General features: G+C 38.3%; 2 protein-coding genes across 3 annotated transcripts in view; one reads left to right on the top strand and one right to left on the bottom strand.

Annotated features, from left to right (window-relative positions):
• SCML2 (Scm polycomb group protein like 2) overlaps positions 1–11,123 on the top strand; it is a 75,155-nt gene extending 64,032 nt beyond the window's left edge. The window contains exons 9-11 of the mRNA XM_070943784.1: positions 6,593–6,865; positions 8,794–8,957; positions 10,742–11,123. Of these exons, the coding sequence (XP_070799885.1) occupies positions 6,593–6,865; positions 8,794–8,957; positions 10,742–10,867 (563 nt within the window). The 3' untranslated portion in view covers positions 10,868–11,123. The remainder of the gene's footprint in view (positions 1–6,592; positions 6,866–8,793; positions 8,958–10,741) is intronic.
• RAI2 (retinoic acid induced 2) overlaps positions 1–23,560 on the bottom strand; it is a 98,232-nt gene that overhangs the window by 15,788 nt on the left and 58,884 nt on the right. The window contains exons 3-4 of one of the 2 annotated variants that reach the window (XM_070943785.1): positions 19,228–21,311; positions 17,141–17,273 (exon numbers count right to left, since the gene is read on the bottom strand). In XM_070943785.1, coding sequence (XP_070799886.1) covers positions 19,584–21,206 — 1,623 coding nt within the window. In that variant the 5' untranslated portion in view covers positions 21,207–21,311 and the 3' untranslated portion in view covers positions 17,141–17,273; positions 19,228–19,583. Of the gene's footprint in view, positions 1–16,867; positions 17,274–19,227; positions 21,312–23,560 lie in introns of those variants that run through there. The other variant, XM_070943786.1, reaches the window with a different exon arrangement.

Raw genomic sequence — 23,560 nt, 5'->3', positions numbered from 1 at the left:
CCAGGGCTGCTACTGGTTCTGAGTGATGCCGTTTGGACTGCAGGGGCTCCAGCAATGTTCATGCAGCTGATAAATGATGTCCTGCATGAGCACTTGTATAAAGGAGTCCTGGTGTACCAGGATAACATATTAATCTATACCAGCGGTTCTCAACCTGGGGGTCGCGACCCCTTTGGGGGTCGAATGGCCATTTTCACAGGGGTCGCCAAAGCCCTCTTGCCCCCCCCCACGCCTTCACTCACCCTCACTCTCTGCTCTGTTGGATCGCTGGCCGTTCGCTTACCCCGCCCACTCCCAATCTATTGCTGCCTCCTGAGTCCCAGCTGATGGCTAGAGGAAAAAAAACTGTTTAAATTCTTGCCGCGGGGCTTCAAAGGGCTGCCCTATAGCCAGTGGTGGGATTCTGCCGGTTCTAGGGGGTTCAGCCGAACCATTTGTTAAATTGCTGGCTTGCCCCTCCCCTCCGCACCACTATTTTTTGCCAATAAATAGTGGTGGGTGAGGGGCGGGCAAGCCACAATTTAACAAATGGTTCGGTGTTTTTTTGTAATTTTATTGGCCCGCGGAGCTTCAGCATAGGCTAATTAGCCCTTGATTAGATCGGCTCCCGACTCTCAGCTGATTTGGTCTCAGCTGTTTTGCGGAGGGCTCTGCTGCTTCCTTGCAAAGAGTCCTGGAGCAGATTTTTTTTCCCCTAGCTATGCTGAAAAATGAAACCGAAACTAAAGCAGGCTGTTGGCTTTGCTGTTGCTGCAAAGTTGAAAAATTAGCCAGGCAGATTTCTTTTCTTTTTCCTCACCAAAAAAGGTAGGTGCAAACAATGGGAAATTTAGGGAAAAAGAGGAGAGTTCAAGATTTTAAAACACAAAAGAAAAAAAGTTCTATTTAACTAGGAAATTGTAATAATTGAGATACTATTAATTGTATATTGTGTTGAAAGCAGAAATGGTTAAGTTGTGGCTTGGAGGAATATATGGGGGAAATTATTTGGTTTATTATTATTGGTAAATATAATTAACTGATTTGTAAGAAATTGGATTGCATGGAAATAATTTGAATATTCATGTTCATATTGATTAATATATAAAAAGGTAGTTATATAACTAATTGATTTATATTAAAATGTTGAATTTATATTAAAACAACTGTAATATTACATAATTAACCAATGTGAGGATGGATATAAAAATAGATGACAATGGGAAGGGGTATAATATAGAATAGAAAGGAAAAATTGAATTTGATTAAGATTATAGAGATGAGGATGAAGGGTAATATTGGTTTTTTACAAAAATAGATGAGGAATAAATATGGCAAAAAGGAAATATAGAAATTGTAAATTTAATTGAAATGACTAAACACTGTTTAAATTTGTGAACCGGCCAAATACTCTGTTCAAAGAAAATACATTGTATGTTTGTATGTGTGTTTCTAATTATTGTTGTTTATTCATATTTGTTCTCTTTTATTCTTTAAAGTTTAACAATTCATTCTTTAGCTTAATATCTTTATATATATATATATATATATATATATTTAATTTGATTTATATGCCGCCCTTCTCCGGAGACTCAGGGCGGCTTACAATGCTTTAAGCAATAGCCTTCATTCTTTTGTATATTTTATACAAAGTCAGCTTATTGCCCCCACAAACTGGGTCCTCATTTCACCTACCTTAGAAAGGATGGAAGGCTGAGTCAACCTTGAGCCTTGGAGAGATTCGAACCAGCAGAAATTGCAGGCAGCTGTGTTAATAACAGGGTGCACTAAACCCTTGTACTATCAAGGCTCTTGATAGAGAGCCCCAAGGCTCTTGTTTGGGGTTGGCTTTCTTCCCTTTCATCTTTTTTATTGTGCAGCAATCTTTCTCCTCAAACCTACCACATCTCTCTTTTCTTTCCTTCTTACTTTCTCTTCCTCCCCCTCTTCTTCTCCTCCCTACTTCCTCTTCCTTTCTCCTTCTTCTCCTCTCTTCCTCCCTCTCTTACCCTCACTCCTACTCTAATTTCCCTTCCCTTCCTTCATACCTCTCTATTGCTGTATCTTTTTATGCATATGGACTACTCAGTGGGCTGAAAAAGTTATTTCTGACTGGTCCTCGCACTTTTGACCAGTCCTCGAACTTACGACTGTCCTCACATTTTACCTTTTTGCCCTATCTTGTCACCATGGTGAAGAGAAGCAGTTGTGAAATGAGTGACATGGTTGTTAAGAATGCTACAATGGGCATAAATGTGAGGATGGTCATAAGTGTGAGGACCACTCAAAAGTGCGAGGACCTGTCAGAAATGACTTTTTTCAGCCCTCTGAGTAGTCCCTATACACATAGCCATGGCCACCCGGTCACATGACCAGCTAGCCATGCCCACCCAGTCACATGACCTCCAAGCCACGCCCACAAAATAAGCCACGCCCACAGAACCAGTAGTAAAAAAATTTAGAACCCACCCCTGGTTGGGGGTCACCACAACATGAGGAACTGTATTAAAAGGTCGCGGCATTAGGAAGGTTGAGAACCACTGATCTATACTGAAACCAAGGAGGAGAATGTGAAATTGGTCAGAGCGGTGGTTGAGAAACTGAGGAGGGCGCAACTATACAAAGTTGTCCAAGTGTGATTTCCATAAAACCAGCCTAGACTACCTAGGGTACTAGATTTTTAAAGATAGCATAGAGATGGATCCCAGGAAGGTCTGGGCGATATTAGAGTGAGAGCCCCCATGAACCAGACAATTGCAGAGTTTTCTCGGCTTTGCAAACTTCTATTGCCAATTCATCCCCACTTTTAGTCAGATAGCCCTACTGATCACAAATTTATTGAAGATGAAAGGGGAAGCAAATGACCCCTGAAGTGGGTTTGAGAAACTAAAGCATCTTTTCACCACTGAACTGATCCTAAAGCACCATGACCCAGACGAACCCTTTGTGATACAAGCAGATTCCAGTGATATGGTCGTGGGGGCTGTGCTGCTCCAGAAGAACACCAAAGGAGAGTTGCTGTCATGTGCATACATGTCCTGTAAGCTTTCGGAGACTTGAGAGATGACAGGCTATCTGGGAAAAGGAAGCCTACGTGGTCCGCTGGGCTCTCCTAACCCTGGAGGCAATTCTTGGAAGGCAGTAGGATTGCTTTTGAGGTGTGGACGAACTTAGAAGCATTGAAGACTCCCGGAAAGCTGCCCCCCAAACAGGTCCGATGGGCCCAATATTTCAACCACTTCAACTTCACCCTCTACTATCTACCAGTAGGACAAAATTTCTTGGCAGATACTCTCCCACAAATCCTAACGCAACCTCTAAAAGAAGCCTTGGCAGGGGATGAGTGGTTCCAATCACACAAAGGTGAGCTGTCTTTAACGGACAAACTGGCATGGATGTGGAGCAAACTGTACATCCCACTGAGCCAGAGAACCTTAGTACTGCTATGGAGCCATGATGTAGAGGTGGCGGGGCATTTTGGATTTGTAAAAACCCTTCATCTCATAAACACAATTTTGGTGACCACGGATAAAAAAAGATGTAGAAACCTACCAGGTGTTGTGGCCCGCCAGCGGCCTGCGCAGATTATTGCTGATCCCAATGATGAGGAGGCTGGTGTGGTGCTGCACCAGCAGCCTGTGCAGCCGGCGCTCGAGTCAGACAGCAAGGAAGCTGAAGAAGATGTGGTGCCAGAAGCAGGGATTCAGTCAGGGCCTTCAGAACCTCCAGAGGCTCCTTTAAGTGAAGATGATGAAGAGGAGGAGCCTCTTCTCGATGCAGGGACACGCAGAGCTGCCAAAAGGCAGGAGTGGTTCCTCAGGAGGTCTCCTTGAGAGTAAGGGTTAGGGCTAATTGGCCACTCCCTTAGCCTATTTAAGAAAGTATGCAGCTGGTAACAAGCTGCAGGAAACAACTTTAGTTCGCTAATCATCACGTGGGATGTCTCTGCAACCTTGCTTCTGGGCTTTCTGCCAACTCCAGTAAGACTCTGAATATCTTATCTGTGGAATTCTGACAGGCTGTTAAGAACGCTTTATTAACAGCCGGCATTTGCTAAAACTGCGTTATTTGAGTAAACTAAGTTTTGTTCAGAGTTTGTGTGTGCTGTGTTCTTTGGGATCCGTAGCTGGGGCAGAACACCAGGGGTGGGTTATACTTACCTTTACTACTGGTTTGCAATGGGGCTGCATACATGCGCTCACTTCTGCGCATGCGCAGAAGCTTCCTGATGACATCGGGGTCAGTGGGCGGAGCCTCCCACCGGTTTTACTACCGGTTCTTGCGAACTGGTCCGAACCGGGGGCAACCCATCACTGAAGCCTACATAGCCAGCTATCCTGTGTATGCTTCGATGAAGAGGCTGCCCAGTAAACCTCCAGGACTGTTACAGACGGTGGCCAACCCCATGGCCCCCTGGAGAGAGATATCTATGGACTTTATTAGGGAGCTGCTGGAGAGTGTTGGTTATGATCTGGGTCATTATGGACTTATTCCCTAAGCAAGCCCACTTTGTGGCGTGCCTGAGTATCCCTTCTGCTTGATCCCTAACTAGACACTTTGTACAGCACGTTGTACTGACTACATGGCATTGTGAAACGCATAATCTCATATCAAGTTTTGGCATGAGTTCCTGAGTTTGTTAGGCTCCTCCCAGGTTCTAAGCTCCATCCATCACCTTCAAATAAATGGAGCCTGTGAACACGCGAAAGCAGTCCTGGAGCAGTACCTTCAATGCTATGTGAACTACCAACAAGCCAGTTGGGCTGAACTTCTGTCCTTTGCTGAGGTGGCATACAATAACTCTGTACATAGCAGTACAGGTTTACCCTCTTTCGAGTGGCCACCAGTGTGGAATTCGTGCCTATGCCAGAGTTCCCTCAGGAGACCCCCTTTGTCGACTTCATTGGCTGAGTGAATAAGTACTTTGAAAACCATCTGGCCCATAGTGCGCAAAGCATTAAAAGGAGCAAGGAGAGTGCAGAAGAGACAGGTTGACAAGAAAAGAAGAGAGCACCTTAGAAGGAGTTTAGAATAGGGGATGAGTTGTACCTTTCCATTAAGTTCTTGGGGCAGCCCTCCAAGAAGTCGGGGCCTAAGTACATACCGTATTTTTCAGAGTATAAAACGCACCTTAGTTTTTGGGGAGGAAAATAGGGGAAAAAAATTCTGCCTACCAAGTATTCATCTAGGGTCCTTAGTCTAGTCAGCTTCAGCACATTAGTTTGCTGGTTTTGAGTGTTGGGGATAAAAAACAGCTTCTAAAGCACAGCTGATTTTCAGAGAGAGAAGCAATGAGAAAAGCAGGCTAAGTGCGGAAGAGTGCTTCACTCGTTAGCGCCTCATTAGGGCTGAAAAAAAGCTTTGAAAAAGCTACAGAGTATAAGACGCACCCAAATTTCCAGCCCCTTTTAGGAGGAAAAAAAGTGCGTCTTATACTCTGAAAAATATGGTAGGTCATTTCCCTATTATCCGGATTGTGAATCCAGTGACGGTGGAATTGAAATTGCCAAAAAACCTCAGGCACATTCACCTTGTGTTTCACTGTAGTTTGTTAAAGCCCTTCTGTATCTTACCATTGAACTTCCTCCTCCATGGATACAAGGAGAAAGACATTTTGAGGTCAAGGGGATACTTGGGGAAGTTGCAATACTTAGTCTGATGGAAGTAGTTTCCCTTGGCAGAGGCAGAATGGGTGATGGCAACAAATGTCCATGCCGTCATGCAGAGGTTTCATGTTAGGTACCCGGACTGACCCCAATAGATTAATTAGTTGCAAAGAGATCATGGTATAATAATACGTGTTTGTTTTGTAGGATTAATCAACTTTTTGGAGGGTCGGCATGTCATGGTTGACTCAGCCCCGCTCATAACCAGGCAACAGTAATCGGAGCGGGGAGGGAAGGCATTGGAATATAAGGCAGGCTGGGGGGGGGGGGATTTAGAATGCAAATGTGCCAACTGGAAGCCTGAGATAGATCCAACACCCCAAGATGATCGGCTGGGAACGTCTGAGGCAGACAGACCATTCCCAAAACAAAGCAAGTGCAAATGATTGGTGACAATGGACAATGGAAGATCCAGGGGGAAAAGGGAAAGTTTTCCTATGCTATTTGGTATGACATCATTAGAACTGGCTTTTCTACTTCTGTACCCATATGGAATTTTCAGTAAAGTTATATTCTTGGTAAAAATAATCCCAGGAGTTTCTTTTGCTGTCTAAATCAGTGGGATAGTTTGCACAGCATGCAAAAATGCCTTTTCTAAACTTTGGCTTCAGCATGACAATCCATACTTATTTCTTCACCTTTTAGACAGCTCACTATCAATGTCAAGAAATTTGATAAATTGGATCAGTTTCTTTTGTGTTTCTCTTTCAGTATTTTCCTTTTTTCCTTTTTTTCCAAAATTACCGTAATCTTTCTGATTCAAATGACAGAGTGGCCAGTAAAGTTAGATAGTTAGTAATACTATATTCCCTGCAGAGTTGTTAACCTATTCATCTTGGTAAAGTTTTCTTAAGTAGGGACTGTTTATATTAAAGCAAATTTTTCAATAAAATCTTTATAGTAGATATCACTTTACTAATAATCTGGTTGTGTTAAATTCTGTATAGCAGAAACCCTGCCAAATGAAGAAACATCCAAAGAGCACAGCTTTGCTGAGAATTCAATGGATTCTGCACTTAATTCAGTCACCCTGTCAAGTTCTAACAATCAGAATTCCACTGAATATCATACCTCAGGGAACAAAGCCTATTTTAGGCATTCTCTTCCTTCAGTATCTGCTACCTCAAGCACAGTACCAAATCTACAGAAATTATCAAGTGCTACTGGGAACAAAAGTTATTGTGAAGTTGCCAGAAAGAGATTGCAACAGAGGATTGAAGGTATTCTCGAGCTTTTCTAAAAGTTCATGCTTTGTTGGTGTGCACATCTATATATATATATATTCATAAAACTGGCTCTAAAAGCACTTTATTATTCTAAGTTTATAAAAGGTGTCAACAAATTTAGCAGACATATTCAAACCAGAATCTTCACTTTGCTCTGCTGACATCCTTACTTGGCAAAGGCTGTGGGTTATTAATTTAGCATTTATGGATGGATGGATGAATGGATGGATGGATGGATGGAAGGAAGGAAGGAAGGAAGGAAGAAAGGAAGGAAGGAAAAGAAGAGAAATCATATAGATCAGAGGTGGGTTTCAGCCGGTTCTGACTGGTTCTTGCGAACCGGTAGTGGAAATTTTGAGTAGTTCAGAGAACCAGTAAATACCACCTCTGCCTGGCCTCGCCCCAATCTATTCGCTGCCTCCCAGTCTCCCAGCTGATTGGCTAGAAGGAAAAAAATCAGGGCTAACTTTTCAGTGGGGAGATCGCTTGATAAAGAAGAGGGGGAAAAAACAAGACACCATCACTTTAAATTGACAAGCCAAGAAGCCTTCCAACTGATCGGCTAGAAGGAAAAAATCAGGGCTTGCTTTTCAGCCGGGAGATTGCTTGGCAAAGAAGAAGAAGAAGAAGGGGGGGGGGAAACAAAGATGCCGTCGCTTTAAATTTAAAAGCCAAGAAGCAGCTGCTGGAAGAAGATTTTTACTTGCAGACGCAAAGTGGCATTCAGCAATTCGTTTCTGGATCAGCTGAACAACAAACTGGATAAGAGGAGGGATTCTTATATGGTTCTATGTTTTTGAAGTTTTGGGGTTTATGCAGCATGGGCTTTGTGTTTCTAAAAAGGTTTGGGCAATTTTCATTGTGAAATATCCTGCCTTGAATGAGTTTTCTGCCTGCTCGTAAATGTAGCTGAACTTCCGGCTTCCACTTTCTATTATCTCTAAGCACTGGTAGCTGTTTTCTTCTTACAAAGTTTCCTTTATGCAGCTGGCAGGAATGTGGAATGAGCCTCAGGCAGGTTCCTTTGTTAGCAGCTTGATTTTTCCTTGCTTTTCTGGGAGACTTTTCTTATGAGTAATGTTTTATTTGGGGAAATGAAGAGGGGGGAGTTTGATTCCTTCCCAGAGCAGGTTAGTGGGGTGGGGAGAGAATGGGGATTTTGAAGTAACCTTCCCCAGGAATCGGGAGGGAATGGAGATTTTGCAGTATCCTTCCCCTGTCACGCCCACCAAGCCACACCCACCAAGCCATGCCATGCCCACCAAGCCACACCCACAGAACTGGTAGTAAAAAAATTTGAAAACCACCACTGACATAGATATTATACTTGTCTATTTTCTACTTCTGGATTTCTCTTTGAGGTAATCCTTATGTCTTAATTGAATCACAACATAAATCAAACCATAATCTATTATTTTTGCCAAAATGAACAATTTTGCTTTGTTTTATAAATGCTATTATACATGTTGTTCCTTGAAGGAAAATCCAATACAGAGGAGTTTTAAAAATAAACATGTATGATTAATTACTAACAGAAACAAGCTACTATCATGGCCTTTCTAACTAAGTATTCTCCAGATGTGCTAAAATAATTTACAGAATGTTCAACTGATATTCTTGAAAGTGGTCATAATAGGAATTTGGGGAGCCAACATTTGGAAGCCACCAGACTGGGAAAGATATTTGTGTGTGTGTGTGTGTGTGTGTGTGTGTGTGTGTGTGTGTGTGTAATGTATAAGTCATCACTGCATTAACAATAGCAAGATATTTTCAGATTACGCTCATAAAATGGGAAAATAATGGGGGATGGTTGTTTTCTATTCACCAATAACTATAAAAACTATTTAAATGTGTGCATGTATCCTCAAAATGCCTTGGTTATTTCTCCAGCTTCTTCAGTTTCATCCTTTTGTGTGTTTAAGCTGCAAGTTCTAAAACAGGACCTGAACTCAGTGTACTAAAACAGGAATCTTCGCATCTCTTCAGCAAAGACCCTTCAACATGGTCAATTGATGAAGTAATGCGATTTGTAAAAGAAGCAGATCCTCAGGCATTAGCACCCCATGTCGAACTCTTCAGGAGACATGTAAGTAAAGTAAAACTTATTTTTAATAGTGCCTAGAATCACACAAAATAAAAAAAAATTCTAGTATATTCCTGAAATCTAATAGGCTTTTTTCCTCCAAAAGAGTATTGAAAGCAGAAAACCACCACTGTAGTTTGCACTAGAAAAGAGTTTTGTGTCAAGGTTAAGTTCTTCCTGAAACAGAATTATCTTTAAACAAAAAATTATTCCTGATGTCTCATTAATTCTTGCAGTGTTTGGGGGAAACTATTAGTAATTACACAAAAATATACAGAGAAAAATCTTAGAACAGGAAAACATAACTTGATATGTGTGTGAAATGTTCTTCCTGTTCTGCTGAAGAATTTGGTAGGATTAAAATGGATTCCAATTAGTTTACCTATTTGTTCTGTTTTCTAAACTGGTATCATATGTGAGTAAGGTCATTGGGATAATGTTATGGGGCAAATAATTTATTAAAACTTCTCTTGATTAAAGACAGGATTGAAAAAAAGAAAACCAGATTGTCAAATTCCAGATGCTGCTTCCCCCATCAGAATCAGAAATCAGGTGTTCTTCACATTAGAAAGGTCAAAGAGGAATATGATGTATGTGGGTTGGGAAGACCTGAGGGTCTGGAGATGTTTCAGGCCACTAATATCTTGACCTTCAAAAAAGTGTTAAATGTTTATCCATCACCAACATGGAGATGGATTCAGTGCTGTTCTGACAGCTAATAAAATAAATCGTTTAAACAAAAATGAGAACTGAAAGAGCACAGATTCAGGCTTCTGCAGATTCAAAGCAGATAAATTTGCTTTTCATTTGGTATGTAACATTTGCTGTTCCTACTTAAAGGTGTTGCAGCATTTATTTATTTATTTAACTTGTATGTCACCTGATTCCCAATGAATTTGGGCAACTCAATCACAAACAAAAAAATTATAATTAAACAGTTTAAAGATAAAAGATGGCAAGTTGAAAAACTAGATGGAATGACATGAGGGGTCTCTCTGTCCCCAAAGACTTGGGTAAACTTTTTCCTTAGGTCACAAGATCTGGACAAGGTCCTAAAGCTCCATGTTCTGTGTTAAGGAAATGGATGGTGTAACCATATCAGATCCAAAGTTGTTTTGCCTAGTTCGAGTCATACTACAGCTCTCCATATGAATAACTGATTCTGTAAATAAATTAGAAATTGTAATACCCTGTTTCCCCCAAAATAGGACATCCCCTGATAATAAGACCAATCGGGCTTTTGTGCGCATGGCAATAAGGCCAAGCGTTTATTTCAGGGTTCAGAAAATATAAGACAGGGTCTTATTTTTGGGGAAACATGGTATACATTTGTAATTTTTATAATATAAATTCTGAATATTTGTCAGTGAAAGTTTCCAAGCTGTTCAGATTTGAATTTCTGTTTTTCTCTTGGAAAGGTGATAATGTTTTTTTTTTAAATTTGATTTATATGCCGCCCTTCTCCGGAGACTCGGGGCGGCTTACAATGTGCTCAGCAATAGCCTTCATCCTTTTGTATATTTATACAAAGTCAGCTTATTGCCCCCACAACTGGGTCCTCAATTTACCTACCTTAGAAAGGATGGAAGGCTGAGTCAACCTTGAGCCTTGGCGAGATTCGAACCTGCAGTAATTGCAGGCAGCTGGTCTTAATAACCAGCTTAATAACAGGGTGCCTTAGACCACTGTACTACCAATGTGGGAGAGAGAGTTATGTTGTGTCAGTCTAGATTAATATTCTTATTCTAAAACTAGTCATTAATTATTGTCATCTTGTTTCCTCACAGGAAATTGATGGGAAGGCTCTTCTGTTACTGAGGAGTGATATGATAATGAAGTATATGGGTCTGAAACTGGGCCCAGCATTAAAACTATGTTATCATATAGAAAGACTTAAGCAAAGAAAGTTCTAGGCAGTGAATGCACAGTGATAGTGTTGCATTTTAAGTCGACAACCAGACAGGTTCAAAAAGAGAACAATAGGGCTGAAACTTTGCCTCAAATGGATCAAAAAATCTCACAAAGCTCACAAAGAAATTTCCAGTATATTGTTTCTACTAGTCTAATCAGAAAGAAATATCGTAAATCAGCATTGTTTTACAGATACTTCTTAAATATGGGATTTAATGTTAAAAGTTTCAATGTATTTAATAACTTTTTAAAATATGCAGGGAGGAAGTAGTGCTAAGAGTATTTATATGAGAAGCTGCAACATTCTCACCTCTTCAGCTTCAGCTGATGCATTTTCATTCAGAACCAAAACAGCTGAATTCCAAAGGATCTTTATGTTTTTTTAAAAAATCAAATGTGCAGGGTTTTTTTGTTTTTTTTTTCCCCAAAAATGGCTGAATTTCTATGCTGGGGTGAGGGAAGTATTATTTTTAATTGATTAATTCTTTAATTAATATAATCACATAAATATCTTATTTGAAGCAAATTTTCATTAAAAAAATAGCCATATACTTGTATTGTAAGTTTATGTTGTGTGCAAAAAACAAATAAGCTCTTTTTTTTTTCAAACTTAAATTATGAAAATACATTTTTATAGTGTATGTTGACAATTTAAGGAGAAAATTTCTTTTTTAAGAAGTAACTTCTTATGGCTGATTTGAGCAGCCAACTCCCAAATGAGCAAATAACTTTCAGTTTGCTTACAACAATATAAGAAACATTGTATTGAAACATTCCATCTAGCATAAACATATGTTCATGCACTTGTATATTTATGTGTGTGTGTGTGTGTGTGTGTGTGTGTGTGTGTGTGTGTATAAATATATATTTTGTACACAGTATTGAAGGTTTTTTAAAGAGTGTGTTTTAAAGATATTTTTGCACTGTGGCAGATGATAAACCTGCAGGTTTTTTGTTCGTTTTAAATCATAAACAAAATGTGCATTATACATTTTATCCTTAGTTTATAGGTGTTGATATACCATCAAGCTGTGTCCTAAGACCAATCACATTTGTTCCAGTAGAACATAGGGTTGAGATTCCCTGGTGGGAACGTAATGAATTATGGAAGATAATTGCCTAAACAGATTTCTTTTTGCATTCTAAAATATGGTTTTATGCCACCAGGAAGGAACACAATAAAACCCACCATCTTGTGTAGGATCCAGAAGGATTTCAGCATGTGTAGAGTTTCTAATTAATTGCAAAACTTTATCTTCAGTCACCTTTCACTGCGTGTGAATGGTGTTTGCTGGATGTATGTGTCCTCATACTGTTCATTTATGCCTGTCTGGTTTGTTTCTCATTTCATGGAGGGGGATGGAGAGAAGAGGAAGGGAGAAGAAGAAATAATTGATGGACAGATTCATACAGGGCAACTTGGGGTACTATGCAATATTCCTGAATTCTCATGTTGCGCTGAGCCATTTTATTCTGGGAAAATATCTGGAAAAGAATGGGATGATGGGGGAGAGGTGATATTGAATGTCTTTTTTTACTTTGCCTCTCTAATCTTTCAGATATTGAAAAAATCAGTAACCTCTTTTAACAAAGGAATTGAATTACACTTGGGTGTATAATTCATCTGAATCTTGGTGCTCTATCTCTAAGTTACAAAAAGTGCTGATAATAAAATACTTCGCCGTCACTGCCGATATAATATCAGGGACAATTTATGTACTTTTGTTGAATAGAGGATCAGGCGTTCCGTTTGTCAAACTGTTGCTAGAAAAGATATAGTCCTGAAAGAAATGTAGTTTTTATATTTCTTACTGCCTTTTTATATGGAAAAAAATTCTAGTTAAAATACACATTTGTTGTTTAAAAATACCTTGTTTATTGTGTATTAATGTATTTATTAGTAATACACTAATTACTCAAGTTTAGCTAAAAGGGCAAAATTGCAAACTGTTTTTGAAGCAATGTATTCCTTTAAATGACTGAAACTGAATTTAAATGAAATCACTTTGGTGATGTCCTATTTTCTGATGAACTTCTGGCATTCATATTATATCAGCAAACTTTGCTTGTCATAAGAGTGTACAACACCTCCAATATATAACTTTCTTTAACCGTTGCAGTTATTTATATATGCTCAGGTATTTAAAAATAAACTGTAATGGCTGTGATATCTTTCATATCTTTTGATACCTATTTCTCTCAGACAAAGTTACATAAACACACCTATTTATCTCATGCTTGTATTTGGCATATAATTGTGTTTGTGATTTTTAAGGGTGACATATATTATGCCAATGAACTTTCCACTGGTACCATGGGAATTTTTTTTGTTCTCCATCTTGCATCTATATGCTTCATAAATTTGTTCTAGAGCAGGGGTGTCAAACTCATGTTGTCACAGCGGTGTCACGTGACATATCATGACTTTTTTCCCTTCATTAAACTGGGCATGGGCATGGCCAGTGCATGACGCATCCGGCCCACAGGCCGCAAGTTTGACAGCCCTGTTCTAGAGAGTTGAAGGATGTGTTGGCAGTGGGAGAAAATAATCAAATTTGATACTAAATAGGACATTTAGTATAACTTATTTTAGACACTGTTAAAAGGTATTTTAAAATTGTATTAAAATAATCTTGCAAGAATCTAGTTGTTTTCTGTACTGGATTGCAGACAAAATGTCACAAATGTCATTCAAGGAATTTTATAAGTTAAAAGTGGTTATAAAACATAAACACAATATTTTAAACCATGAGGTTTCTCTTATTCATTTTTCTAATATGTCTTTGAATAGTGCAAATAATGTATACTACATGTATACAAGCCTTTATATGAAACAAGAAATTGTTTCTGAAATTTTAATTTTGCATATGATGTGATATAAATTAAGTTAGATATATTTTTCATTATTTTCAACTGGATGTCCTCATCTAAAGAGAAAATAAAAGTTTCTTGATGTTTACTTGTCAATTATTGTTATGTAATGTCTTAAATCTGTAACTGACTCATTACCATGTTTGGTAGTTACTAATACATCAATTAAAATATACTGTGATTAATATAATGTACATGGTTTGAAAAGATCTAATATTTACTGAAATAATCTAAGTTAAATTTTAAACACTGATGTTAACATATTGTAGATTATCACCTTCTTTCAAAAATAGAATCATCTAGGTTGAATGTGGATACTTGAAATGGAAATAAACCATCAATACAACTGATGGTTGTAATGGTTATCAAATTAAATAATTCAAGTGCTTAAAAAAATTCTGAATGCTCTTTTTGCATAATCCACAGAATTTAGAAGAATCCACAGAAGAGGCAAGAATAAAATCTAGAGAGCAGTCTATTTATCAATTGCTTATTCCAGAATTAAAAATAAAGAACTTCTAAAGACCCCACACAAGTTTAGTATGGTGATATACTTCTCATGAAGTATCTGAATTTTTAACATGCTTGTAAGTGTAGGGTTCAGGTGATGCAGTGTGGTGCTGAAGGTATTGATTGGGACCAGAGAGGTTTAGTCACTGTTTAATCAGGATTGTTGTTACAAACATTAGAGGAGAGAATGCTGTCCATACTGCTTAGAGCCCTGAAAGGAAGGCAGAATATAAATCTAAATAAATTGGAACATTCCAACTGTCCTTTTATTAGCACACATGAAATGACAGGAAGAGAAGGTAGTTCAAGTGCAAATTATTTGCATACAGAAAGTCCTAAGTTCAGTCATAATGCTTCCAGGAGTTTTTTTCCAAGCACTATAAATAGCACTAAACCTGTAAGTCAACTGTTTGTTGTCTGCCCACAGAATACTTGTCCCAAAACAAAGGCATTTGATTCCCCCAGAATTTGCTACATTTTGCATGACCTACAGTACAGAGTGGAATGCCAAACAGCCATCCCAATAAAGCAGTGCACAAAACACTGCAATGTTTTTGCTGAAGCAGTCTTAATGATCTTTACTACTCTTAAGCCTAAAACTAGATTTCCTTCTGAGAATAAGAACAATTCCAGCAATCTGAAATGATGTTCAAACAGTAAGACTTAGGCCTCTTGCAAATGTGGATAGTGCTTTTCGGTGGATAGCAGTAGTTTTTCTAAATTCCCCTGTTGTCCTGATGAACCATATGATAAGTAAAGATGTAATCAGTTGATAATGAAATGAAAACAAAATGGGTCAAAATAGTATCTGCTGCCTTCTTGTATTGCATTAAGATGTAATCAAGACAACAGTTCAGCTAGCAGAATTCTTTTGCAAATGAAGGCAAATATACGTGTCCCAGGATAATTTTGTAGGATACAATCTGAGTCGGTCACTGGGACCAGAGGTGTCACCAACACCTGTGGTCCCATTTATCAACTCAGAATGGATTCTGTAGAATTCTTTAGCTACAAACCAATGAAAAGATAAAAGAAAACAGACTCGGTATAACACTAGAGGTATACAGTGATGCAGGGGTGAAATGCTCCTGGTTCAGACCGGATCGCCCGATCCTGCAGTGATGGTGGCGGGTGGTTCGGAGAACTGGTAGCAAAAATCCCTGCCCCCCCCATGCCCAGCTGAGCTGCACAATCATCAGAGGCTTTTTTTTTTTACTTTTAAAAGCATTTTTTCTACAACCCCTTTGGCCGAAAAAATGCTTTTAAAAGTAAAAAAAAAAAAAAAAAAGCCTCTGATGATCGCTGGGATCGTCAAAGGCTTTTAAAAGAAAAAAACCCTTTTTTTCTTTTAAATGCCTCTGACGATCCCAGCTGAGTTGCCTAATTGGCAGAGCTTTTAAAAAAAAGCCTCTGCTGATCAGGCAACTCAGCTGGGATCGTCGGAGCCTTTTGAAAGCATTTTTTTACAACCTCTTCGCCGAAGAGGTTGTAGAAAAAATGGTTTTAAAAGTAAAAAAAAAAATTGGCCATGTCCACCCAGTTACATTACCCCCCCCCCCAAAGCCACACCGACAGAACCGGTAGTAACAAATTTTAGATTTCACCACTGCAGTGATGGGGATTTGGGAAAACCAACCTACTAAACAATTAGAATGTTCAGCAAGGATTTTGGATTGCTAGGTACAGAATGAAAATGTTCTTTAGGTATCTCATTAGATGTCAAAACTAGATAAACTGCTGTAGATTCCAAATGTTAGAAACAACTTCTAGTACTATTGTTATAATTCAAACATTACTAATTTTTCAGATTATAACATCAAAAAAAATGCTCAGTTAGTTTTTGAAAGGTTCTTTATAAGAGAGATTCTATTGCCCAGATGTAAAATGTCCATATAGTTCTGTGCAATTTTTATCTTCCTCAGTTATGTTTATATCTTAGATTTATCATAGGAATTCTAGTTACTGAGCCATTTACCCCATACCAAATTATGAACAGTTGGTACATAAGAAAAAAAAAATACTGTGTTCTACTGTGACATTATTTCAGACAAAATAAATCACACAGTAGCTTTTATATCATGGAAAAGCAAATAGATGTCTGAATTCAAATCTTAGATTGTAGATCAATCTTACAGTAGTATTAGGAAAATTGCAGTATCAGTTTTTGCTAAAAACATGCCCATGTACATATAGCAAATATGTATGTGCAAATTCGTCATAAGCAAATCTGAGTTCCTATTACTTGATTCCTCCCCTTCCTGCCCAATAAATAAGTGTGAATTCTGTATTTCATATTGAGAAGAAATCTAAGACTTTCCAGTTCAATGGCTGCAATAAAAAAAAAGTAATAGCTTCTTTTAATGTGAAACAAGATTGGAGTGGCATCATCCCAACAAAAATAATGTAAATTGATAAATCCTGACTACATTTTATGATATGAGTGTCTTAATGGATGCAGTCATCTATAAACAGCACTGTAATTTGATGTGATTTATAGTTTCATTATGTTGGTAGTTGAGTAGTTTAGCCTGCACTTACTGTGATAGATAAAAGAAGCAACATAATTTTTATTATCATTTATGATAAAAGTTTTTTGCACATGATTTTGCTTCTTCAACACATTAAAAGGAGCTAAAATTAATTTTATTTGACTGCAAGATTTTGGTTAGTGCATACAAAATAATAAAATCAAAACCCAAGAAACCAAAGTTAAAATAAACATTTCATAGAAAGAAGAATTGCACTAGTTAAAAAAAGATTTCCACCAGAATTTCAAACAATATTTCATCAATGCTATTTCACCAATGTTTCAAATCTTACATCATCTTCAAATTAAGATAAGGAAAATGTACAGAACTGCATGTTATCTGCATAGTAATGAAAATTCACTTAACCTCTTGGATGAAATTTCCAATTATGTCATGTTCCTCTTTAAATGCACAACGAACTCAATCCTCCAGGTGTCAGAAGTTAACATACCATGAGTTATGTTCATAATCTCCCAAGTTCCTATCCCACCAAGAAGACCTAAAAAGATAGTATAATCAATAGTACTATAAGTCATACAGAAGTCCAACGGAAATATAGTATAAGACCATATCTTTTCTCTATATGGATTTAGATAGAAAATCAATTGTGGCTACTATTTTCATGTTCAAACCAAGGCAAAAGCCAACCATAGTGAGCCAGCCACAGTTTATCTGTTGATTAGTTTTATTACAATCACATGCACTAATACTTTACAAAGTAGAATTTTTTAATATTATTGATTTTCTAATTGTAGTTTAAGAAAGACTTCAAGTTAAAGTGAATGATATCCCTTTTAAGAGTCCTATAATAAAGACTTGGTTCTGTCCATTTATTTTCCAGTTAACTTGCTTAAATCAAGAGAAAAATATGCCAATATTTTCATTGATCCAGGACCATAGTCATACCCTCAAAACCATAATCATAGAATGAACAATTGGAGAAAGTTAATCAGTAAGTTCCCTGAATGTAGAACCAAACTGAAAATAAGCATGAGGGATTTGTATCTGTGAAGCATTATGAATATTGTATGAATAATGTATTGTTAGCAGTCTAATAATATTCATAATGCTTCATAGATGCAAGATTTAGATAGATACAATATTTCTTCCAACTTTCCTGTGACTCCAGTATAAAAGATAGAATTATTCTAAAAAGCTCCATTGATTAACTCCTTCCAAATACAAAGAATACAAGAAGTAATTTTTGTCTTCCCATTCTAGAATAGTTTCAAAAATGGATCAGAGTCTTCATAACAAGTAGGATCCATCAGAGGTCATTAACCACTGACTCAGTCATTTACCCATCCATTTCATTACCAAAATTCAAGGTCCTACCTTCACTCTACCTATGTATGCTCAGAAATGTTCCTCATTTGAAAAACAAGGTACATAACTAGAAATATCTCTCCAAATTACTAGGACTCCATTAGGATTTGTAAGCCTCTAGGATGTCATGCTTGTATGAGTTAGAGATTAAGTGGTTAAATCCAGTGTCAGACTTACATTTCAAGTTCCACTGTATTACATATTTTGTTACCTTTCAAAAATATCAAAACTATTATCAATATAGTGGCTCAGGATGCAGTGTACAGTAGAATAAAGCAGCGTCCCTGTGGTCTGTCATAAGGGTGAATGATCATGGGGCCACTGTAACTGTCATAACTTTGAAACAGTTGTATGTAGTTTTGTGGTGTTAGTCATAACTTTGAACCATCATTGTGGCCCGTCATTTCTCCAGGTCTACCTCTACATTCTTTTAAGCATTTCTTCTAGACTGACCCATTTTTGCTAGAGAAATCATTGCTATAAGATTAATATACTGTAGGTAGTCCTTGACACTTATAACAGTTCATTTAGTGACTGTTCAAAATTACAATGGCACTGAAAAAAGTGACTTATGAACATTTTTCACATTTATGACTGTTGCAGCATACCCATGGTCACATGGTTTACATCTGGATGTTTGACAACTGGTTCATATTTATGATGGCTGCAGTGTCCCAAGGTCATATGGTCATCTTTTGCAACCATCTGATAAGCAAAGTCAATTGGTGAAGCCAGATTCACTTAACAACCATGTTACTAACTTAATAACTGCAGTGATTCACTTAACAAATATGACAAGAAAAGTCGTAAAATGGGGAAAAACTCACTTAACAAATTTCTCACTTAGCAACATAAATTTTGGGCTCAATTGTGATCTAAGTCGAGGATTGCCTGTACTGGTAATAGAATTTTGTCTCAATAAAGATTGTTTAAAGTATATCATTACTATACATGGAGGAAGAGCACCAAGGATTTAAAATGGGTAAATAACCCAACAATCTGAAAAATGATACAAATAAATATGAATACACTACCTATAATACAGTTTCAAGTTATGCATTTTATAAGAATATGAAATGCAACCATGCTAACACAAACATTTATTCTGAAAGTTCCATTCTACTTACTGTTTAGAATTACATCATCAAAGCACTTTATGGCAGTGAAATAGCTTTTACTCCTCTGACTTGCTCATTCATTATATTCCATTAAAGCTGAAAATGTGTGATCCACTTGAAAAATATGCTGCTTTTTATTTACTTTAAAGAAAAGTTGGAACAAAACATGCTGATGATGGAAGCATTGCATTGGAAAGATATATCAAGATATATTCTTCTGTCTTCTGTACCCCACCCATTCTTTAATCTTCCATCTTGAAATAACTTAAATATAGTTTAAAGTTTGAATATAATTTAAAATGAAGTGCAGTCTCTTTACAGTACTTATAATAATTATACCTTAAAACATTCTAAAACTTCATAAATTATTTTCTTGGAAAAAAGGCTGCAAGTCGCTGCTTTTTAATAGGAAGAATGTGTATTTCTTGCGAGTTCATTTTCTTTAACTTGACACTCCTGTTTTTGATAGGTTTTCTAAGAGCTTCTGCATTATCCTGGACTTCAGGCTGATTCTTCACATCATAACATTGCAGCCCTGAGTCCTGAGGCATGTCCCTTTTGAAGGAAAAGTTTTTAGTAGAAACCCCTGAGAGGCCTTTAATCTTACCACAGAAAATAGTTGGCACTGCATCTTTTACAGAAACTATCACTTTGGCTGTCTGTGAAGTACTCACAATTTCTATATTATTGCCAGTTGTGGGTTCACAAGTTGCAATACTATTCTGATCCACCAGCCATTTGGACTGTTGTCTTAGGAGTTCAGACGAGCTGGAACTGATCACTCTGTTTTCAGCCTTGGTTGGGATCTCATGAGGGTTATCTGCCACTGAATGAGAAGTTCCATCTATCATGGACCCAGAACAATTCAAGTTTGTTGTCTCAATATTGTTCACCTTCCGAAAAGAAGTAATTGACAAGTCCAAAGCACTATCATTGAGGGCATTCTGGCAATTAACATAATTTTCCTTAAGGAAAGGAGCTGTTTTCATAGAAAGATCAAGGACTTCATTTTCATTACTCATCTTAATGACAGTGTGCCGATTCAACTGAGAAATTCCTCTGGGGTGGATAAAATCACACAGTTTAGTTTCTTCCTTCTCCAAAGGAGTCTGGGTACCTTTGCATGAATGCAAAACAAAGGAAGCAGCTGGTTTGGAGTAGTCTAAGTTAACCTTAGATTCAACGCCGTGAGGAACTGGGATGGGAATGGGAATGGGGACTGGGACTGGGACTGGCAAAGGCACAATCACAGGATATGGCACCAATAAGGTGGCTGGGGGAACCAATGGAGACAAAGGAGAACTGAAGGGCTGAGATGGGAGAGGACATTCTGGAGGTGGCTGATAAGGTAAAGAGCTCAAAGCTCCTTGAGTAGGAAAGAGGTCTTGTAACACAGCAGCAAATCCTGGTGTCTGAAATACAGGGGGCAGGACAGAATCTTGAGTTGGATTGGAAGGTTTTTGATCCAACAGTTGGGGTTGTCCAATAGGAGTAGCAGAACTTTGGAACAGATTGCTATGAATGGAACTGGGAGCACATGGTGAATTCTGAGGTAATACTAATGGAGAATTTAAATGCTGAAATACATGCTGCTCTAAAACAACAGGCAATGGGACTGGGCCTTGGGTGGTCATAACATATGGAGTATTACTATTGGGAGCAATCTGAGGAGTGGTGCTTCCTGCTACTTGCAAATGTATGGGAAGAACCACAGGACTGTCTCCTAAACAAATTGGCTGAAGCACTGTGGCAGCTACTTTGAGAGCAACCCCACTTTGGGATTCTGCTGGTGGTGTTAATATTGATGGAGCAGGCACAGTTACAAGTGGTGAAAGTGCTTTCTTCATCAGATCTGACGAATTGATATTCCAGGCTTCGGCTGTTATCAGCTGGGCTACACCACTTTCTAATTTGTTGTTAGCAATAGCAGAGGGTGAAGTGGTAACATCCATGGGTAGGTTTTGTGTGTCCTTATATAGTTCCTCCATTATATAGGATTTCTGAAGCTTTGCAGAATTGTAGCTTACATAGCTGTAATTGACATCCACTTTATCTCCAGGCTGCCCAAAGTATCCACATCAACACTATCTGGTCTGCAAAACAGAGACATGTTTTAAGCAATGCATAAATCCTTTGCTTAAAATAACATTTGCAACTTTTTAAAAGGGTTCCTATCACCAAAATAGAACATTGCTTTATTAGCTTTGGGGGGCAGAGCTTTTAATCACACAATGTCCTAGGCATGTGTACAGTATATATGCTTACACAGAGAACATACATCTCTGGAGTGTTACATGAAGAGTCTTGGGGAACTTAAACTAAGCCATAAACAAAGATAATTTAAAGACTGAAGCAGCTATACAAAATGCTACTGCAGAGCAATAATGCATTGTTTATACGTTTTGTTTATACTTTTAAACAAAGCTTCATATAATGGTATCATGTGATTTATGGAAGCAGCTGTACTATTTACATTCAACAACACCCCTAAAATAACTCATGATAAAATTATTCATTCTGGTTTGGAAACTTTATTTACAGTAAGAGAATCACATCATGCTTGCCTGCCAATATCCTTAAACCTGTTTTGGAATATGCTCAGATAGCATTAAGTGATAGCCCCCATAGTAGACATAACACTCAACAATTTACAAATGTTGATACTCCACTGCACAGCATCTCTTCCATTTAGAGCTATTCAACTACATACAAATACAAAGTCTTTATTTATAAAATCTTCAAGACTTAATATCAAAGCAGCTACCATATTTTTCAGAGTATAAGACGCTGCGGAGTGCATCTTATAAGACACACATTAGTTTTTGGGGAGGAAAATAAGAAAAAAATCTGCCTCTGCCTACCAGCATCCATCGGTATTCATCTGGCTAGCGTCCTTGCAGCAAACAGTCTAGTCAGCTTCAGTATGTTATCGCAGCCTGATTTAGCATGAACAGCTGATTGGTGGTTGGATTGGCCTCCCAGAATACCACCAATCAGCTGTTCCAGGCTGTGGGGATAGCCACAGCCTATTGCCGCCTCTGTGCGTCACATTTTTGGCCTCCGCAAATCGTGTTTTCAGCCTCCGCATGCTCCGTTTTAGACCCGTTCCAGGCTGCCGGGATCGCCGCCTCTGTGCATCACGTTTTCAGTCTCCATACATCGCATTTTCGGCCTCTGCATGCCTCGTTTTTGGCCTCCACGCGTCGCATTTTTGGCCAGTTCCAGGCAGTGGGAATTGCCGCCAATTCCTGCCGCCTGAAACCAGCCAAAAATGTGACGTGCAAAGGCCAAAAATGGAGTGTGCGGAGGCTGAAAACACGCAGAGGCGGCAATCATCGGTGATGTGCTGTGGCGAACCCGCAGCCTAGAACGGGTCTAAAACGGGGCGTGTGGAGGCAGAAAACACGACGTGTGGAGGCTGAAAACGGCCAAAGGGTGGAAGCCAGTGGGTGGGCAGGGTTTTGGCAACTTTCAGTGTATAAGATGCACCACAATTTTCACTCATTTTAAAGGGGGGGGGGAGTGCGTTTTATACTCCGAAAAATATGGTATGTACTCTGATGTAACTTATCTTAACTACAAGTTGTCAGAAATAAATCTTTTTCTATTGTAAATCATCAACATTTTTTACTTCTCATAGCAGTCTGCTCATACTTAAAGCCCTATGCACAAATTATTCTCGTCATAAAATATATCATGGTAATACTGCTACTAGTATTATCTGATATCTTTTGTTAAAAAGTAATGTTACCTTCTTAATTTCAGTAAAGGATGTTTCTTAACTGTCTTAGCCAAGCAACAAGATAACATAGTAACACAATTTTTTTCTTATGTTTTGTATCCATCTGCTCATTAGATTTTATAGCCTTTAGGAAAAAAAATTTCCCCAAATCCAACATTATATCAATATACTGTTAATATGATTCAAGCTCTTAGCAAGCAAAACGGTCAAATTCCACAATAAACCAATGATAGAAGGAGGCAAAGAAAACCAAAACTAAGAGAAAACGGACGTTGCTTACCTGAACGTCCCTTCTCGATGCGCAGCTGGAGAATCCAAAGCTTTGGGTAGTTCAGTAGTTGGGTAGCCTACACTGAGTGTGTTCCTTTAAGAGATTTCTCTTCAGACACGCCCACTTGCTCAACAGAGTCCCAGTTTTGTTCACGAAGTAAGTATCAGTAGAGCGTAAGGAAGAATGTACAGCAGCCCAGCCGGGTGGGTTGGATTTTCCAGCTGCGTGTCGAGAAGGGACGTTCAGGTAAGCAACGTCCGTTCTCCAACGCGCAGCTTGGAGAATCCAAAGCTTCGAGATTTACCTAAGCAAGTTCAGACAGGGGGGGA

The sequence above is a fragment of the Pituophis catenifer genome, unplaced genomic scaffold (assembly GCF_029215685.1).
Source record: "Pituophis catenifer annectens isolate HBS135680 unplaced genomic scaffold, rPitCat1.0.hap2 SCAF_4, whole genome shotgun sequence".
NCBI classification, from domain to species: domain Eukaryota; kingdom Metazoa; phylum Chordata; class Lepidosauria; order Squamata; family Colubridae; genus Pituophis; species Pituophis catenifer.
The sequence above is the reverse complement of the archived record's forward strand: the minus strand, read 5'-3'. Positions and strand labels throughout refer to the sequence as shown.